Genomic DNA, 19,556 nt, shown 5'->3' with positions numbered 1-19,556 from the left:
CCGCGATTAATCTCAAATAATTGCACTGTTAAAAAATAATAGAATACCATATATTTAAATATTTTTGATGTTTTCTACAATTTCAAATGTATTAATTTCAATTACAACACAAAATACAAAAAAAGTGTACAGTGCTCACTTTATATTTATTACAAATATTTGCACTGTAAAGAACAAAAGAAATAGTATTTTTCAATTCACCTAGGACAAGTACTGTAGTGCAATCTCCTTATCATGAAAGTTGAACTTACAAATGTAGAATTGTGTACAAAAAAACTGCATTCAAAAATAAAACAGTGCACAACTTTAGAACCTACAAGTCCACTCAGTCCTACTTCAGCCAATCGCTCAGACAAACAAGTTTAGTTACAATTTGCAGGAGATAATGCTGCCCACGTCTTGTTTACAATGTCACTTGAAAGTGAGAACAGGCGTTCTCATGGCAGTGTTGTAGCTGGCATTGCAAGGTATTTATGTGCCAGATGTGCTAAAGATTCATAAGTCCCTTTATGCTTCAATCACCATTCCAGAATACATGTCCATGCTGACGACGGGTTCTGCTCTGGGTCCAGTGCTGTATCTATCCTTAGAAATCTCATATTGGTACCTTCTTTGCGTTTTGTCAAATCCGCTAAAACGAACATGTTCTGGGTCATCATCTGAGATTGCTATAACATGAAATATATGCAGAATGCGGGTAAAACAGAGCAAGAGACATACAATTCTCCCCCAAGGAGTTCAGTCACAAATTTAATTAACACATTATTTTTTAAACGAGTGTCATCAGCGTGGAAGCACGTCCTCTGGAATGTTGGCCGAAGCATGAAGGGACATATGAATGTTTAGCATACCTGGTACGTAAGTACCTTGCTATGTCAGCTACAAAAGTGCCATGCGAAAGCCTGTTCTCACTTGCAGGTGACATTGTAAATAAGAAGCAGTCAGCAGTATCTCCTGTAAATGTAAACTTGTTTGTCTTAACAATTGGCTGAACAAGAAGTAGGACTGAGTAGACTCGAAGGCTCTAAAGTTTTACGTTGTTTTGTTTTTGAGTGCAGTTATGTAACCAAAAAAAATATATATCTACATTTGTAAGTTACACTTTCATGATAAAGAGATTGCACTACAGTACTTGTATGAGGTGAACTGAATAATACTGTTTCTTTTATAATTTTTACAGTGCAAATATTTGTAATAAAAATAACAGTGAGCACTGTACACTTTGTATTCTGTGTTATAATAGAAATCAATATATTTGAAAATGTAGAAAAACATCCAAAAATATTTAATAAATGTAAATTGGCATGCTATGGTTATAAATGCGATTAATTTTTTTAATTGCAGTTAATTTTTTTTAGTTAATCGCATGAGTTAACTGCGATTAATCGACAGCCCTGGTCCATATACCCATAATTAAACCTAGGTCATGTAAACACTTATGGAGTACTTTTCATCTCACAAATATTAATGAATCATCACAGCATCCTATTGAAGAAAGTCTTAACTCCACATCACAGAAGGAAAAAGAGGCAGCGAGGTTAAGAATCTGCTTATCAGCGGTGCAGAGCCTTAGCAACTGCCACGGACAAGAACTGGAGTTCTGGGCTTTCAGCATTCCTAGAAATCAGGCTCTGTGGGTATGTTTACAGTCAGAGCTAGGTGTGAGTTCCCAGCTCCAGGAAACATGCTCACGCTAGCCTTATCAGGCTAGATCACTAAAATGAGAATGTGGCCTCAGCAGTGCAAGCAGCGAGATGGGCTATTGCCCCAAGTGCATGCTCGTCAGAGACCCTAGATACACACTTGGGGAAGCTTGCCCCTCCCGCTGTCACAGCTATGAGGTAGCACAAATATGTCTCCTCAAGCTGGGAATCACATCCCCAGCTCAAAGTGTAGATGAACCGATAGTGTCTTACCCATGGCTTCAGAGAGACTCTGTCAGAGCAGAAATTAGAACTCAAGACTTTCTGGCTCCCAGTTCTAGACTCAGACTTTACATCTCCTGCATATGTAACTAACGGAATATAAACATAATTCTTTTATAGTGAGATTGTCACAGTGTATTAATATTAATTATTATACTTTTGTCACTCCAGATTTACAATGGTATAACTAAGAGCACGGTCTGTCCTCCTATGTTTATGTCTATCGTATGTGACAAACAGGATCTGCTGCTTAAATAGAATTAAAGTTTTATGTGAGAGTGGAGGGAAAGGATGGGAGGCATAAAATAACAAGCAGGTGCACTCATAGAATGATTTTCATCCACATATCGCAAAGTGCTTTAAAAGGGTGGGCAAGCAGCATTATCTCTTTGTTACAGATAGGGACAATAGGTGCAAAGAGGTTTAAAGTTCTGTCCAGTAACACACTAACTCAACAGAAGAACTGGGAACAGGAGCCAGGACTTACCAGTCTGATGTCAAAGCTCACCAGACCACACTGGTGAAATCAACATAAAAGTTTATCAGATTACTTAGGACTTACAGGGAAGTATATTTTTATATCTGTTCTTCCTCCTGTTCTCTTTAGTTTGTCCAACCAAACATCGATCCAAAGGCTTTAAGTCTTGAAGGTTCTATAAACAGATAGTCAGTTCATATAAATAACTGCTGGGATAAACAATTTTTAACTGTCGTGACTAACAGTATCTATTAGAAACATATAGAAATGATGTACTATAGATTCATAAAAAGAAAAGGAGGACTTGTGGCACCTTAGAGACTAACAAATTTATTTGAGCATAAGCTTTCGTGAGCTACAGCTCACTTCATCGGATGCATTCAGTGGAAAATACAGTGAGGAGATTTATATACACAGAGAACATGAAACACACCCATTTGTTAGTCTCTAAGGTGCCACAAGTCCTCCTTTTCTTTTTGTGGATACAGACTAACACAGCTGCTACTCTGAAACCTATAGATTCATAGATTCCAAGGCCAAAGGGACCATTGTGATCTAGTCTGACCTCATGTGTAATATGGGCCATAGAATTTCCCCAAAATAATTCCTTTTGAACTAAAGACTATCTTTTTGTAAAACATCCAATCTTGACTTTAAAATTGCCAATGGTGGAGAATGCACCATGACTTGGTAAATTGTTCTAATGGTTAAATAACTGCACGATTAAAAATGTACTCCTCATTTCTAGTATGAAAATGTTACTACAGGACAGGCCCAACAAAGAAAACAACAGAACGCCACTAGCCATCACCTTCAGCCCCCAACTAAAACCTCTCCAATGCATCATCAAGGATCTACAACCTATCCTGAAGGACGAGCCATCGCTCTCTCAGATCTTGGGAGACAGACCAGTCCTTGCTTACAGACAGCCCCCCAATCTGAAGCAAATACTCACCAGCAACCACACACCACACAACAGAACCACTAACCCAGGAACCTATCCTTGCAACAAAGCCCGTTGCCAACTCTGTCCACATATCTATTCAGGGGATACCATCATAGGGCCTAATCACATCAGCCATACTATCAGAGGCTCGTTCACCTGCGCATCTACCAATGTGATATATGCCATCATGTGCCAGCAATGCCCCTCTGCCATGTACATTGGCCAAACTGGACAGTCTCTACGTAAAAGAATGAATGGACACAAATCAGACGTCAAGAATTATAACATTCAAAAACCAGTTGGAGAACACTTCAATCTCTCTGGTCACTCGATCACAGACCTAAGAGTGGCTATCCTTCAACAAAAAAGCTTCAGAAACAGACTCCAACGAGAGACTGCTGAATTGGAATTAATTTGCAAACTGGATACAATTAACTTAGGCTTGAATAGAGACTGGGAATGGATGAGTCATTACACAAAGTAAAACTATTTCCCCATGGTATTTCTCCCTCCCACCCCACCCCCCACTGTTCCTCTGATATTCTTGTTAACTGCTGGAATTAGCCTACCTGCTTGTCACCATGAAAGGTTTTCCTCCTTTCCCCCCCCCGCTGTTGGTGATGGCTTATCTTAAGTGATCACTCTCCTTACAGTGTGTATGATAAACCCATTGTTTCATGTTCTCTGTGTGTATATAAATCGCTCCTCTGTTTTTTCCACCAAATGCATCCGATGAAGTGAGCTGTAGCTCACGAAAGCTTATGCTCTAATAAATTTGTTAGTCTCTAAGGTGCCACAAGTACTCCTTTTCTTTTTGCGAATCCCCATGTAGTTACAATTCACAGTCACACCACATGGAAGTAAGGCATGCCGCCTTGCAAAAAAACCCCCCTATCTTTTTGTAATTACTTTGAAATCTTGTCCTGGAAGTTTTAATATTGTTAATATGTTACCAACTATTTTAACAAGAGTAGAGATTCATGTTTTCATTGTAGCAGCTGGATTTTGCAGAGGTCATGACATTTTCCACCTCAGATGTTCTTGTCAACTGCTGGAAATGGCCCACCTCGATCATCACTACAAAAGTGTTTTTTTCTCTCCTGCTGGTAATAGCTCACCTTAAGTGATCACTCTCGTTACAGTGTGTACGGTAACACCCATTGTTTCATGTTCTCTGTGTATATAAATCTCCCCACTATATTTTCCATTGAATGCATCCGATGAAGTGAGCTGTAGCTCACAAAAGCTTATGCTCAAATAAATTTGTTAGTCTCTAAGGTGCCACAAGTCCTCCTTTTCTTTTTGTGGATACAGACTAACACGGCTGCTACTCTGAAACCTGTCATCTTAAGTGCTGGTTAAAAAATATATTATTATTATTATTATTACTATTATTATTATTATTATTATTATTATTATTATTAATGGATTTGAAGAAATGGGCAAGTCTCAATCACATTTCTAGATCCAAAGCCAATATAGCTCAGTCTAGTTAATGTAGATAAACTGAAGCAGAGGGGAGGAAAAGTATTCTTTCCTTTCTTTTGCTTTGGCCGTGCAGAATCAAGCCCTACATTTCTACCTGCTTCACATTGCCCTAGTGAAGACTATTTTCATTGCATGATTCATATTTAAAAGATGTTTACAAAGGACTGAAAATAGCCTGTGTTTGTTTACCTCAATCTCCTTGGAAGGAACTCCTTGTTCCAGTAATCCACGTAACATTCGGATGACTGACTTCAGTTTGGCTCCAGTATATTTGCCTGAAGGAAGCACTCTGACAATTGGGAGTGCAGAGAGCTCTTCATTTGTCACTAAAGGGAAATCTAGTAGCAGAACAAGATTTTTTTATGTGCACATATAAAAACAGCTAACAGAAAGGACAGCGTATAGCATGCTATAGTGCAGTGCTATAAAATGAGAGATTTCCCAGGTACCACCACATCCAGTTTTTAGGTTGTCAATTGCTTATTTATACATATATTTGTTATATTTTACAGAAAAGATCACCCATAAGAGATCCATGACAAACAATCCTTCCAGCACATCTCTTAACTGGTAATGCTTGCTACCTTTTATCACTATTTTCCCCAGAACTGTATACAGATCAATTCATGATTAAAATGTCAACATTTGAGAAACCATGAATGACTAATTTTCATCTTTAATTTCCTTGCAGTCAATCCACTGAAATAATAAATAAATGCATTTTTAGAATGGATTCTTGACACACTGTAATTTGCAACATCAATGACCATACACATAAATATGAAAGCAGAACTCTGCACTTGAGCCAGAGACCTTATATTTAAAAGTGCAAGCTCACACCTTGCAGTTTTTTCTTTAAAACTTCACCTTAAAATGCATTTTAATGATAAAAGCATAAGATGTGTTAACTGCATTAAAGTTTTTCAAAAATTCTTGGTTTAGAAAAGCAGATGTCCTTCATTATTCTTTCAAACACCACACAACTTGTTAATAATCCAAGTTTCCTTGACACGAGTTAAAAAATACCTTGTGACTACTGAATCATACAAAAAGTTTACTAGAATAGTTTATGTTCAAGTGTATTTTTCCTATGTTAGAAAGCACTTTGAAGCACAGATGCTATAGATACGATTTATGAATATGAATTCAAGTAATAGAACATATTCCTGAACATATTCAAGATGCTAAAGATAGACACCCAGTTCTGCCACCCTTACTCATGTTGTGCAGAATCTTATTCTGGGAGTAGGGCCATTGACTTCAGTAAAGATGGCAAAATCAGGCCCGAAGTAATGAGGAAAATGCTGGGTATTTAGAGTATGGAGTGAGCACTCAATAGATGCCTATAGGATCTCAATCCAATTGCACATTTCACCATATGCCGTTGCAGCTTTCGTAAAATAGCTATTATGGAAGGGAACTGGCTGCTGTTCTGACTATGGGCCCAATTCTGCAATCCCTTGCTCAGATGAGCATTCTGTGAATCAGTGGGATTACTCCCTTGCATGAAAAAGGGTTTGCAAGCTTGAATTATTATAATCCACTCCTATGAGCTCTTGAGCACCCTGATCTCCCATTGACTGCTCTTCTCAGGACTGGGCCCTTAACAATATCCAGTTCAATATTTGAACAATATCCATGTTCAAATACATTTCTGACATGATTACATTATTGTAATCCTCATTTTCCATTGATTGTTTATTTGTTCAAGTCCTTGCCTTTAGTTCGATGTTCCTGATTTATTGATTCAATAGGGAGTTCATCACTTCCCCATGTAATTTCATCTTCATCTGCTTGTCCCACCAGAGGTTGTTGAGGTGACCTAGAAAAGCAAAGAATGTAAATGTTTCTCACTTCCTATCAGAACAATATATTTCAATTTTAAATATGAACATTTTCTGTAAACAGAAGACCCTACAGGAGATCATTTAGAAAAGTGCAGAATTCTTAAATTTAGATCAAATTTATAAACCACAATAAGAAGAAAATAAATATTTCATGTATTTCATAGATTCAACCAAAATAAGAGGTTTAATTCCATAATGATAGCTATTAATGTAATATACAGCGATTATGAATCATATTCCATAAAATACAAATATAGGGAACTCTCTTAAAAAGAGAGAAACTCAAAAAGGATATTCTCTGGATCAATTCTTATTGTTGTTCCTTGAAGACAGAAGCCTTAGCTTCTAATTATTTTTTAGCCTTACTGAAGTAAATTTAAACGACATATTATTTATAACACACATATTGCATACAAAAAGCTACATTAAAGAGCACAAAAGTTGCAACATCAAGTGCCCAAATATTGAGAAATGCCAGAATTAAGTTTGCTCATGCAACTATATGTATGTGTGTGTGCGCGTGCATGTTACAAATGTAATTATATGATACATACAGACATGTTTTACACCCATTCACACACACCAATGACTTTCTAGTTTGACCTGTATCTTTGCAGGACAAAATGATGATACAAAAATAAACTAAACTCTGAATTTATTTGAGAAAAACAGCCATTAAGCAGTTCAGTTTTCTGAAGTTTTCCTCATAGCAACACAGTGTAGCTGCCTTTGTTATATTTTACTTTATTATGCTTGAGTCATGAATGAAGATTCTCTCATTTAAGACTAGCAGGAGAAGAACAGAGGAGGAACCTTTGCTGTTAGGTTATTGTATGCATGTCTGCAAGGGACTCAGGTACGATGGTGATGCTTGTGGAATAAGAACCTAAGTAGCTAAAACATTTCTCCACAAAATATCCGCAGTGCAGATTCCTCACATTCTCAGAGCACGACACCTCAATCCACTTTTGCAGGGACCAACACAAGCCTGTCTGGACTTTGGACTATGGAAGGTGGCAGCTACTGGCAGTTTTGATGGTGATATTGATGGGGACACATTCCCACACGGAAATGTCTGTTCATTCAGTCAGTTAAATCAGTCAGAAAGAAACAACTTTCAAACACTGCTGTCCTGGGCTGAATTCAAACAAGTGATCTACAGATGAAAAGTTTCAGAGTATCAAGCCGTGTTAGTCTGTATCCGCAAAAAGAACAGGAGTACTTGTGGCACCTTAGAGACTAACAAATTTATTAGAGCATAAGCTTTCATGGGCTACAGCCCACTTCATCGGATGCATAGAATGGAACATATAGTAACAAGATATATATATATATATATATATATATATATATATACATACATACTGAGAAGGTGGAAGTTGCCATACAAACTGTAAGAGGCTAATTAATTAAGATAAGCTATTATCAGCAGGAGAAAAAAACTTTTGTAGTGATAATCAAGATGGCCCATTTGGACAGTTGACAAGAAGGTGTGAGGATACTTAACTTAGGGAAATAGATTCAATATATGTAATCACCCAGCCACTCCCAGTCTCTATTCAAACCCACGTTAATGGTATCTAGTTTGCATATGAATTTAAGCTCAGCAGTTTCTCGTTGGAGTCTGTTTTTGAAGCTTTTCTGTTGCAAAATTACCACCCTTAAATCTTTTACTGAGTGGCCAGAGAGGTTGAAGTGTTCTCCTACCAGTTTTTGAATGTTATGATTCCTGATGTCGGATTTGTGTCCATTTATTCTTTTGCGTAGAGACTGTTCGGTTTGGCCAACGTACATGGCAGAGGGGCACTGCTGGCACAATGTGGAGGCAACTGGGGGACTATGCAAGCCAGGATCTGAATACTTTTTCATCCTAATTATGTTCCAGTAGTTGAGAAGCAAAATAGAGTCCTACAGCAAATTTGTACTGTTCATAATTCACGACTGATGGCCTTCAAAACCCACTTGACATCATGTTATCTGAGAGGTCATGATATTATTTAGTGCTATAGAACCTGAACAGACACAAAGCCATCTTATATCAACATGTCAACAGACAGACATATATATACAGGGTTTGCTGTTTGCTTGTGCTTTATCTTCCCTCACTTCACAGAGCTGTAAAAATTATGTTACTCTTAAATTCCACTTAAAAAATCTCACCTTTCAGGCACTACTTTGTCTTCACAATGTTCTTCACAGCCATTTATTTGTGTCGGCTAGTGAAGGAAGCATTTCAAAGTAAAGTGAGTTATGTTGGAAGGGGACTGTACAACAAGCACACTTTTATTTTATAAACCAGAACAACGTTAACAAGTAAATTCAGTATTTGTGCAGGGGTACCACACTGAAAGCATTATGCACTGACAAACTCTATTCTTCCAGGAAATCCACCCAACCACAAAATCCCCAAACATTCAGCCTCTGCACTGGGGAATGTGGAGCAGTTGGAGAAGTAAAATCAAATCCCAGCCTAGAGCCCCTCCCTGGCTCTTCTTCCAGCTTCAGTCTCTCTGTGCTAGTAATGTCGGTTAGGGGTGGTGTGGTGTTGTGTCTTTTTTTTTTGGTTTTTTTTTTTTTTGCCAAAAACCCTAGTGTGTGTACATTTTATTTTCTCCAGAGAACTGGTATACGCTATACTGGGGAAAACACTTTTGGTGACATAAGCTGCATCTACACTAGGAGGGCTTGCCAGTATAACTATAGCGAAGACTAGGACTAGGAAGGAGAGATGGCCTGGCTCTAGTTCTACACATAGTCAAATGTTCAGCATACTCACTTCTGAAACAATGCAGAGCTCAAATTCCATCAGGCGGAAAATCTGCTTGTGGTTCTGTTCAACATATAACTCAAGTGACAATCCCCTGCCAAGTCAGCCTATACCCGTACCCATACATCAAACAGAAAGCGAAAGGACAGAGCACTGTGAGTTTTGCCCCCAAATGAAATATGTCACATATACATGAATAGAAGTAGAATACTCAAGAGAGGTAAGGAGCTTTTTAATTTTATGTTTGATTAACAGAGCCCAGGGCAGTGTAAGTGTAAAAAATGTCAAGAGTGACTCACAACTGAGACCAACTTAGCCCAGCTGCTGGTGCCTTAGCCAAGGGGAATCTCACTTTTAGATCCCCTACAGAAATGTTACAGATCAAGGGCCCTGGTGTTGAGTCACAGTTGTAACTGGGCAGGAAGAACAAACAGTGAGTGTACACTGGATAGGGAGATTCTATTAACTAGATACATTTGCTGTGGAGTCTGGACATCTATTGACTGATGCAACATAGGACAACATGGGGAAGTGTAGAGTGAAGGTGGTACAGAATTTGTTTGTGAACATTAGTTTATCTGAGCAGAAAGGTGAAGGAGAGGGAGCCTCAGATTTGGACTCTTTACAGATACTCTGCAAAATATTTGAAATGCTCTAATAATTTTTCCTAACCTTCTATGAATTGAGGGAGCTTTCTGGCTAGAATGTATGAAATAGCATTGTATTGGCATTTTATTATCATTACACTTTTAAAAACTGTTGACTTTCATTGCTTCCTGTCAGGAACAGCAAACGTAAGTTTTCTGGTTTGTTCTCTTGCATGGTTAATTTCTCACAATTTAATTATTATACAGTATTTCAAAAACTATTTCCATACTCTTGGTTTATAAACACTATTTTCTGGAGGCCAATCAAATGGCAGTGACAGTTAAATTTAAAATGTTGATGAAATTATTTCCACAAATTCAGTGTGATCGAGGGAACGAGAAGTCAATGTAAATAGTCTAAGAAATCGGCAAATAAAGACACTGCCAACATCTTTTCATTTTACCTCTGGAAAGTCTTCAGGCAAAGATGACCCATCACAGTCCGTGTCTTCAGCTTTTTCTTCTGCCAGCTTCCCATTGGTCTCTAAAGAACCGGCTGGAGAAATACATTGGAAGACAGAGCTATACAGAAGTGATATTATGGGTAGGTTAAGTGAAAATGCTTATATTTTCATTCAAATATAATAAGAAAAATAGTGCCTGCAGCTAAGAAACCAGAAAAAAATTGGTTTTAAGTGTATGAGACCTTACATTCATTCTTAACAACTCTTCACTGTCACTGCAGGCCATAGGACTAATGGTAGATTACGATCTTGGTTCTCATTTACACTAAAAGTCCTTTATACCACTTTAGCAGTGTAAAGAAGCCTTAAAGTGGGCATAAACTGCACTGGCACCCAGTAAAATTCCCTTTACACTGCCAGAGTGGTGTAAAGGGGCCTTGACATAAATATTAATCAGGCCATCGTACTTCATCATTCTTAGCACAGAATCAAAATTTGGGGTTGTTTAAATGTAGTTTAACTACATGCAAAAAGAAAAGGAGGACTTGTGGCACCTTAGAGACTAACAAATTTATTTGAGCATAAGCTTTTGTGAGCTACAGTTCACTTCATCGGATGTATTCAGTGGAAAAACATGGTTATTTGTATCAGTTTTGAGCTAATGTACCTACTATAAAAGGATGGCAAGTTCTTAACCCAGCAACATGAGTCTAACTCACAGTAGGACTAGGTCTAAACCTGGATTCTAGTTACTTCCTATATTAATAAGCCAGCATAAAATTGTACAGGATAAAATCTGACCTACTTTAGCTGTGTCACTGCTGCTACATCTCTCAGGTTTAGCACACCAGCTGTGCTGCTGTATACAATGGGCCAGATCCCAGCGGGTGTAACTTTGGCAGTAATGGAACCACACAGATTTACACCAGCAGAGGCTCTGAGTCTGTAGTTTTAAGAGAATGTTAATAGATGAAAATAGGCCAGCAAGTTCAGGAAGGAGCAGAAGGACAAGGGTTAAAAAAGTTATAAACTGGCGAGTGGTGTCTCAAATCTGGTGACCACAGTATCAGCCACCAGTTTGCTTTAATTCACTGAACTATGTGCAAGCCCCCAGTGATACCTCACACGAGCAATTAGCAACCACTGTTCCCACAATCATGCTTATTTCAGTTGACAGTGATTATTCTTTTGTGAAGGTAGAGCAGTAACGAAAAGGGAGTGCTGACTCTTGCAGCACTAGGAAGAAAGGAAACTATAAAACTTGCTGAAAATTAAAGGAGCAGATTTGCAAAGAAAAAAATATTTTATATTTTTCAAAAATTGCTGTCACAATTTTGTAACCACCAGGGATGTAATTTGGGTGCCTGACTGCACCTGCAAACCAAGGCATCTAAATGTAATCAGTTCTACCCACAAACAATTGCAGGTACTAACGCATACCCCAAAATTATTTAAAATAAAGACCAGATTTACAAAACCTGGACTTCACAGAAAGATCCTCTTATTAGATGCACCATCCCTTTAACCACATTTCTTGGAAAAATTCAGTTTGCAAGCTACTTCCATTCCACCACTTTCTGTTAGCTAACCAAAAGCCCATTCAGTGTTCATTTCCTGGGTTTAGCTTTTTGATGCTTATGGTACCTGGCAGATGGTCACCTGTGGTTGCATTATTGCGATTTAAGAGGTTCTGGGCTTCCTCGTCTACAACATTCAACAGATACTGGACAACGTCATTGTGGTCATCCTCATCATAATAGTCATCCTCCACTATCTCAGTTTCTAGAATAATAAAACAAACAACAAAGGGAAAAGGAATATAAAAAGATTAATGCTCATAAAGGAAGTGAATGACAAAAATGGGGCATCAAGCAGATACTGTATATATTCTTTAAGATACTAATAATTATTGACTCTCCTTCCTTGACTATGCTACAGAATTTGAATTCTGATCCCATTACTCCACTTCTTCTCTTGGCAAATAACTCGTTTAGGAGAGAATACAGGACCAGAAAAACACATTATAGAAATTAATGTCAAGAAGTTAAAATTGTCTTTTATTTTGAAATCTTTATTGCCTACTCTCTCTCCCACTCTTGAACTGAGGAGTACACAGATGTTCAAATCCTTGCTCCTTACCTGAGTGATCACTGTTTTTGGAAAAATCGGGTATCTGATCTGTAAAAACACCGGAGGACATGTTTCTAGAATCAGTGAAGTTCATTAGCCCTTTTGCCTGATGAATGCTGCTTACTGCATTTGCATGAGAAACTCCTATCATGCTTTCCCCATTAACCTAACAAAACAAAAAGTAGCATAGGTTAATTTTCTTTTTTAAGGGTTTGTTGTTTGTTCCTCTAACAGCCCCATTCTAACAGAGCATAGGGTACTACTCAGGAGTGCAGACACAGAAATGCAGCCTTTTCATGCCTCCTACTCCATTAAGAAAACACGATTTAATCTTAGTGGTAACTTATGCTTGACCTTTTTTTAAATTGGCAATGTAACTGTACCATAACTTACAAACAAAATTAAGAAAAATGAAAATTAAGCCCGAATGTAAGGGGGAACTTCCTAACAGTGGAGATCTATTAGATTGTGGAACAGCCTACCAAGAGAACAGTTTTGCTGCTGATGTATTACTTTCCTCTTCTTGTCCCTCAGACTGAGGCTATGTCTACACTGGCAATTGCACGACAAAACTTTTGTCTTTCAGGGGTGTTAACCCCCATGTCCACTGAAAGACAAAAGTTTTGCTGTGACAAGTGCCAATGTGAACAGTGTGTTGTCAGCAGGAGCACTCTCCGACCGACAAAGCTAACCTTGCTCATTGAGGGTGGAAGTTTTTTTTGTCAGCAGGAGAGCTGACAAACAGCGGCTACACTGCATGACTTTTAGCGGCACAGCCATGGCGCTAAAAGCGGTGTAGTGTAGACAAAGCCTAAGAAATAATTGTGAGGGATAGAATACTTTGCATTTATATTCATCCAACACTCTCAAACATTAATGATCTTAGCTTCACATCACTTGTACCTCTGTGAGGGAGGTGAGCATTACCTCCATTTCTCAGAAGAGAAAATGGAAGCAGAGAGATTAAATTACTTGGCCAATGTAACACACAAGCACTGTGAGGGGCTAAGAACAGAATCCAGATTTCTGAGTTACAGTCCTGTGCCTTGGCCACAAGACCAGTCTTCCTTCCTTAAATGCAGTTCTGGGCATTGGAAAAATAATTCCAAAAGCTTATGCACTTATTGATTCAGATCAACTGACAGTGCTGTAACTGCACAGTTTAAGATACAGAAATTTTGCCTTAGCTGGAGCTGGGTATTGATTATCTTTTTCTCTAGTTAATGAAAATTCCTACCAATAGGATTACATGCACCTATTTTATCAGAACTAAACAAAGGAAAATAAAGCAGCTGTGTTAAATATGGTTGCTTCATTTTATTTACCTTGGGGACATAAATATCAGGTGCTGTTTCTGTTTTGCCATAGTGATCTCCATGGAGATGGCCTAAACAAAAAAGAACAAATTAATAACCCTTTAAATAACAAAAAGTTTGTAGTGATCACATTGTGAAAAAAGTATCAGAGAGGTAACCATGTTAGTCTGTATCCACAAAAACAACGAAGAGTCAGGTGGTACCTTAAAGACTAACAGATTTATTTGGGCATAAGCTTTCGTGGGTAAAAAACCTTCTTTTTCAGATGCATGGAGTCTCCATGCATCTGAAGAAGTGGGTTTTTTACCCACGAAAGCTTATGTCCAAATTAATGCATCTGAAGAAGTGAGTTTTTTACCCATGAAAGCTTATGCCTAAATAAATCTGTTAGTCTTTAAGGTGCCACCAGACTCTTCGTTGTTATTATGAAAAAAAGCTGTTTGGCAGTAAAGAAAAATATTTATCATTTGTTATGAAATGTAATATACTTCCTTCTGCTGACAGTTATTAAAAAGAATAACTGAACCTAACTGAATAGTGGAATAGTGGGGTACTTAACCACACTCATGTCTGAATGACAGTATTTTAAAATAACATTATGGTTGCAGAGTTAGGAGAAATAAGAGACCATAATGGTATAATAAATAACCGAGTCTCCAAAACGACCACTGTTGATAAATAGTAATACCAATACAATATGAATTATATGGCACCAGGTGCAAGCGTGTCACTTTAGAGAAATATTGTAAAGCTCCCACCTCAAAAGGTTTAAAATGTAAGGGCACATCCCTGCAAACACATCTCTCTGGATGTAGTGTATACCCAAGTCAATGAGACTGCTCGTAGTAGTGTTTTCAGGACCAAGCTCTAAGGGACAATGTCTAGACAAGAGATGGGGGATATGAAACAACAAAAATCTAGTGCAAGATATTAACCTCTCTTTTCTCTTTAACTGGCCATTTATTAACAGTGATGTAACCTCATGTTCAGGGCGACTCTAAACCTCTGACTGCCAGAAGCTAGGGTGGATCACTCCAACTGCCCTGTTCTATAGATGCCCCCTGAAGCTCTGGTATGGGACAACGTTGAAGACTGGATACAAGGCTTGATGGACCATTGGTCTGACCCAGTCTGACAATTCCTATGTCACACTACTAGAGTAACACTTTGCAGCTAGAACAGCTCCAAACACACTTTTGCAATTAAGAAATTAATAATAATACTGTGGAAAGTGGTATTTGACCATTACAAAACTTACTATCACACTATACTTTTTTCAGTGGGTATAAAAGCTGTGTTCTTATTCACTGCCTGATTAAAAGATCTGCATCAAATTGTGTGCACATTCTGAGCTGATTTATGAATAACAGAAATAGTTATCTTGTATTGTGTGAAACATAGTAAGAAGATTTCGAGTATAATTCTTCGAGTAAACATGGTGTTCAGGTATTATCAAAATTTGCCCATCAATTAAATGGCGATCTTTGGTAGCCCAGAAAACTATAAAAAACTTATCAAAGATATGAAATTAAAAAAACAAGACTAACAAAGGAATAAGTGAGAGCAGAAACTGATTCAACTTTCTTCCATAGGCAAAGTGATATGTAAACAATACCACTGGAAGCCCCGAATTATTTGTGTTGTATTGTAACAATGCCAATATATCACCTAATCCAAGAATTTTCTAAAGCTGAGTACAGAACACTCCTTTATGTTTAAATGGTTCTATTCTATTTCTCAGAATCTGTGACATTCTGTACTGTCTCTTATCCATGTCCTTATGCAAAGTGGCTTCTTAAATTTGTTGCAGAAGTTTGGCAAACCTTATTTAAAAGAATACCATGTATCCTGTTTATGACAGACTTTTGTAGGCAAAAGATAGATAGCACACTTTGGTTGTCATTGATAGAAAGCAACTCATTTGTAGTAGGTAACTAAGAGATCCTTACCATTAGCTTTCATTAACTTTGGACTTGAGCTAACGGAGCCCCTGGACTTTGGAACCAATGGGTGACCATCTCTGCGATAAGAAGAAACACACTAAATTTTTGATTTGTGAAAAGGAACCATACGTAAGTATCTATATAAGGGCAACTTCTTGTTGACTATTGTGCTTGACATAGTTAAGGCCTATTTTCCTTGGACAGATTTGGAATAAGGTACCAAGAATATTCAATATCCCAATAATAGAAAGGTATTCACCAGATAATATCCTGGTTCATATCTACTTTCAAAAGAGAGAAAACTTCACCAGGCTGGGATTTCACCCCAGACTCATGTAGACAGGTGCGATCTAGTGGCCTCAGTCTTGGGCCTAAACCTGAGAACTCCTCAGTCCCTGCAGCTCCTCAGCACTTCAGAAAAATCAAGCTTTCGGTGCCTGAAAGTTAGGCGCACAAAAGTAGTGGAAACTTGGTATTTCTTCTGCCTCAGTTGCACCATCTATAAAATAGGGATACCAATACCTATATAGCTACTCTTTACAGGATTATTGCAAGGATTAAATTATTGCTAGTAAAGAGTTTTGAAATTAAAGGGTCAAGGATGCAGCTGCTCTGTGCCAACCTGGTAGCATAATCTGAATCTATAGCCAGGTTTGCTGCGCCAGGGAGGACTGCTCCAGCACGTACACGAACCTAAGAAGGCATAGAGCCTGTGTGTGATCTCTTACACCACTCCCCCTCCTGGCTGCTGATGTAGTATGGGAAAGGTGTGGCTGGAGCACCCCTGAACTAGGTCAATCTTCATCTGCAATTTCCGTACTCTGTGGGTATCTCTACACTGCAGTTGGGAGTGAGCCTAACAACTCAGGTAGACCTACTTGTGCTAGCAGGGCTTGAATTACTGCATTACAAATAGCAGTGTGGATGTGGTGGCTCAGGCTTTCAAGCCCACCAGACCCCCTAGGCTTGAGAATCTGAGATCCAGCCCAAGATGCAGCTATTTTTAAACACACCAGCTTGAGCCGTGCTAGAGCAAGTCTGTCTATCTGGCTGGGAGGCTCACTCCAGTTGGTACAACTTTGGGGGGGAAAAAAAAAGAAAAATGTTGACAAATTTGACAACTCTTTCCAAAACAATCAGTTTTTGTTTTTTGTTTATTTTTTTTAAAAAGGGCACTTTGATTCACTTAACTTATTACTAAGGCTAAGATTTTGTCACAGTTATTTTTAGTAAAAGTCATGGACAGGTCACGGGCCATAAATAAAAATTCACAGAAGCCTGTGATCTATCAGTGACTTTTACTAAAAATAATTGTGACAAAATGGGGAGTGGGGGATCAGAGCAGATTCCATGACTTCCATGACCTCTGTGACATAATCGTAGTCTTACTTATTACATTCATGTCCTATCCTGCTTATTACATAGATGCCCACGCACAAGATGTGCATACATCAAATTTAGTCTGAGAATGCTTCTTATGGTGCAGTCCGCAGTTGGACAATTTTAGCCTCACTATGAGCCCAATCTGATGAGATACCGAGCATTCTCAACTCCATTAAGCCAACAGAATTGAGAGGACAGAGCACCCTGAAGGATCAGGCCTTTACAAAAATAGCTGCCATTATCACTCCAATTGGTTAGCTATTGTGCCAGGAAAATGCATTTAAGTGTACATGGCTACAACTATGCCAATTAAAAATCACATGCAGGAATTAGCTTCCACAGGATACCTTGTTGCTTTTAGCACCACTTTAGGAAGTGACATTTCCAGTGCTCTTCTGGCTTCTTTCAGAGTCATTCCCTGTGTGCTGACTCCATTAATATAATGGATGATATCTAATATACGGAGACTTTCCTCGTTGGCAGCAACTGACCTTGGCTTTATATCACTAATATACACCACCTGATAAAGGCTGTCATGGCCTCCTGATATAGATAGACCTGTGCAGAAGAAAAAAAAATCCTCAATCTTTTATTTTACTAGTCAAGTGTGATTTTTACAACACTGACATTGAAGAAAGGCATTTCATACAAGGGCAAACAGCCATACAATTTTATATTACCCAGCTCTTCTTTATGGCATGATAATGTAATATCAGGCAGCAAATAAGGCAACACTGGAATCTTCGGTAACTCCAGAACACGTCCAACCACTAATCTGACAATCTTTGGCGTAGCTCGAAGAAAACTGACTGCATCTGTGTGACCCATGTTAGTGACATCCATGTCATTAACCTGAAAAGAGAACAGCAACAGAAAAATCCTCATTATGGTTACAATTAAGACAGCCAGTGATACTAAGAAAATTCAGCTGAAGTCCCTGTTATTTGTATTTCATATTAAATGACAACAACTGCAATCTATGAGGTTATCCATTTCTACGAACAAACACATTTAATGGAAAATGGTAGAAGTAAAGAAACAAATCCTGAACTACCAATGTCAAAATAGTAAATATATTACAAAAAAGGTTTAATATATACCAGTTTCCATAAAATGGAAGAATAAACTTTTAGCAAGCCACGGCCTGAAAGCCAGACTCAGTCCCTAATCCACACTGGTTTATGATTTTATTCCTTATCTAAGGTTAAAGGTTATTCCACAGGATTTAATTCCCTGGTCTAGCAAAGACTGGCACGCATGCTAAACTCTATGTACAGTAATATGAGTGGTCTCATTGACTTCAGTGGAATTACTAACTGCATGTGGCAGTCTTTGCAGGATGGGGGCCTAAGAACGTAATTAAGCACATTCTTGTTCCACGACACCTTATAACGTTAGCATTTGCTTCAATGTAGCTGTATTAATAGACTTTTTCATGTTCTGTTTACTGGAAGGAGTGTGACACAAGAAAATTTATCCAAGCTTACCTGAACAATTCCTCTCTGAGACTAGATGATCATGATGGTCCCTTCTCACCTTAAAGTCCATGAGTATTTTGAAAGGAACCCCTAACTGTAACCTAAAAGATCATATATACTAAGCCAAACCCTATCTACTATTTTTCTGTCTGGAAGAATTACACAGATGTTAACAGCAAAATGCATTTACGTGGACACAGATGTTAAGAGCAAAAGGTTTAGTGAACATCCACACAGGTGACGCCACACATCACAGGATCCAGAATTCTTATTTTTCTGGTCCCAGGTTAGTCTGTCTCCTCTCTATTATCACACAGAGCCCTTAATCTTGAGTTGGGTTTCCATTGTGAAATTCTACTTATCCCACCTTGATAAGCCGATCTCCTGGTCGTAGCCTCCCGTCACTTTTGGCAGGGTCCTGAACAACGTCGTGAATGTAACAGCCAGTGTTCTCGTTGCCTTTGGTCACGGTGAAACCCAGACTACCTTTCCCTGATTTAGTCATGGTAACATGGAGTTCCACTTCCTATGGGGGGAGAAACCCAGGGTTTTACATAAACAATGGTCTAGAATGTGGATACATCGTGTATCCCCCCCCATGAAATGTATGGCCATCTTAATGAGCTGCTTTGATTAAGAGTATTTAAAACAACACACTTCATTAACCAATTTACTTAAATCAAATATTGGTTCTAATCCTGCAAACACATCTGTACTGAGGCTTATGTATTGAAATCAGTGGGACTACTTATGCGCATAAAGTTAAGCACGGGCATAACGTCTTTGCAGGATCAGGGCCATACT

At 38.3% G+C, this 19,556-nt stretch overlaps 1 protein-coding gene across 12 annotated transcripts in view; it reads right to left on the bottom strand.

Moving 5' to 3' along the window:
- The window catches only part of PTPN13 (protein tyrosine phosphatase non-receptor type 13), a 185,202-nt gene that overhangs the window by 5,125 nt on the left and 160,521 nt on the right, over positions 1-19,556 (bottom strand). For 9 of the 12 annotated variants that reach the window (XM_038399848.2, XM_038399847.2, XM_038399855.2 and 6 more), the window contains 12 exons: positions 19,120-19,278; positions 17,955-18,126; positions 17,622-17,832; positions 15,898-15,968; positions 13,958-14,019; positions 12,642-12,798; positions 12,147-12,284; positions 10,503-10,594; positions 8,845-8,900; positions 6,556-6,659; positions 5,027-5,175; positions 2,488-2,578 (listed from right to left, as the gene is read on the bottom strand). In XM_038399848.2, the coding sequence (XP_038255776.1) occupies positions 2,488-2,578; positions 5,027-5,175; positions 6,556-6,659; positions 8,845-8,900; positions 10,503-10,594; positions 12,147-12,284; positions 12,642-12,798; positions 13,958-14,019; positions 15,898-15,968; positions 17,622-17,832; positions 17,955-18,126; positions 19,120-19,278 (1,462 nt within the window). The remainder of the gene's footprint in view (positions 1-2,487; positions 2,579-5,026; positions 5,176-6,555; positions 6,660-8,844; positions 8,901-10,502; positions 10,595-12,146; positions 12,285-12,641; positions 12,799-13,957; positions 14,020-15,897; positions 15,969-17,621; positions 17,833-17,954; positions 18,127-19,119; positions 19,279-19,556) is intronic. The other 3 variants (XM_038399851.2, XM_043513221.1, XM_043513223.1) reach the window with 1 other exon arrangement.

This window comes from Dermochelys coriacea, chromosome 4 (genome assembly GCF_009764565.3).
Source record: "Dermochelys coriacea isolate rDerCor1 chromosome 4, rDerCor1.pri.v4, whole genome shotgun sequence".
NCBI classification, from domain to species: domain Eukaryota; kingdom Metazoa; phylum Chordata; order Testudines; family Dermochelyidae; genus Dermochelys; species Dermochelys coriacea.
The sequence above is the reverse complement of the archived record's forward strand: the minus strand, read 5'-3'. Positions and strand labels throughout refer to the sequence as shown.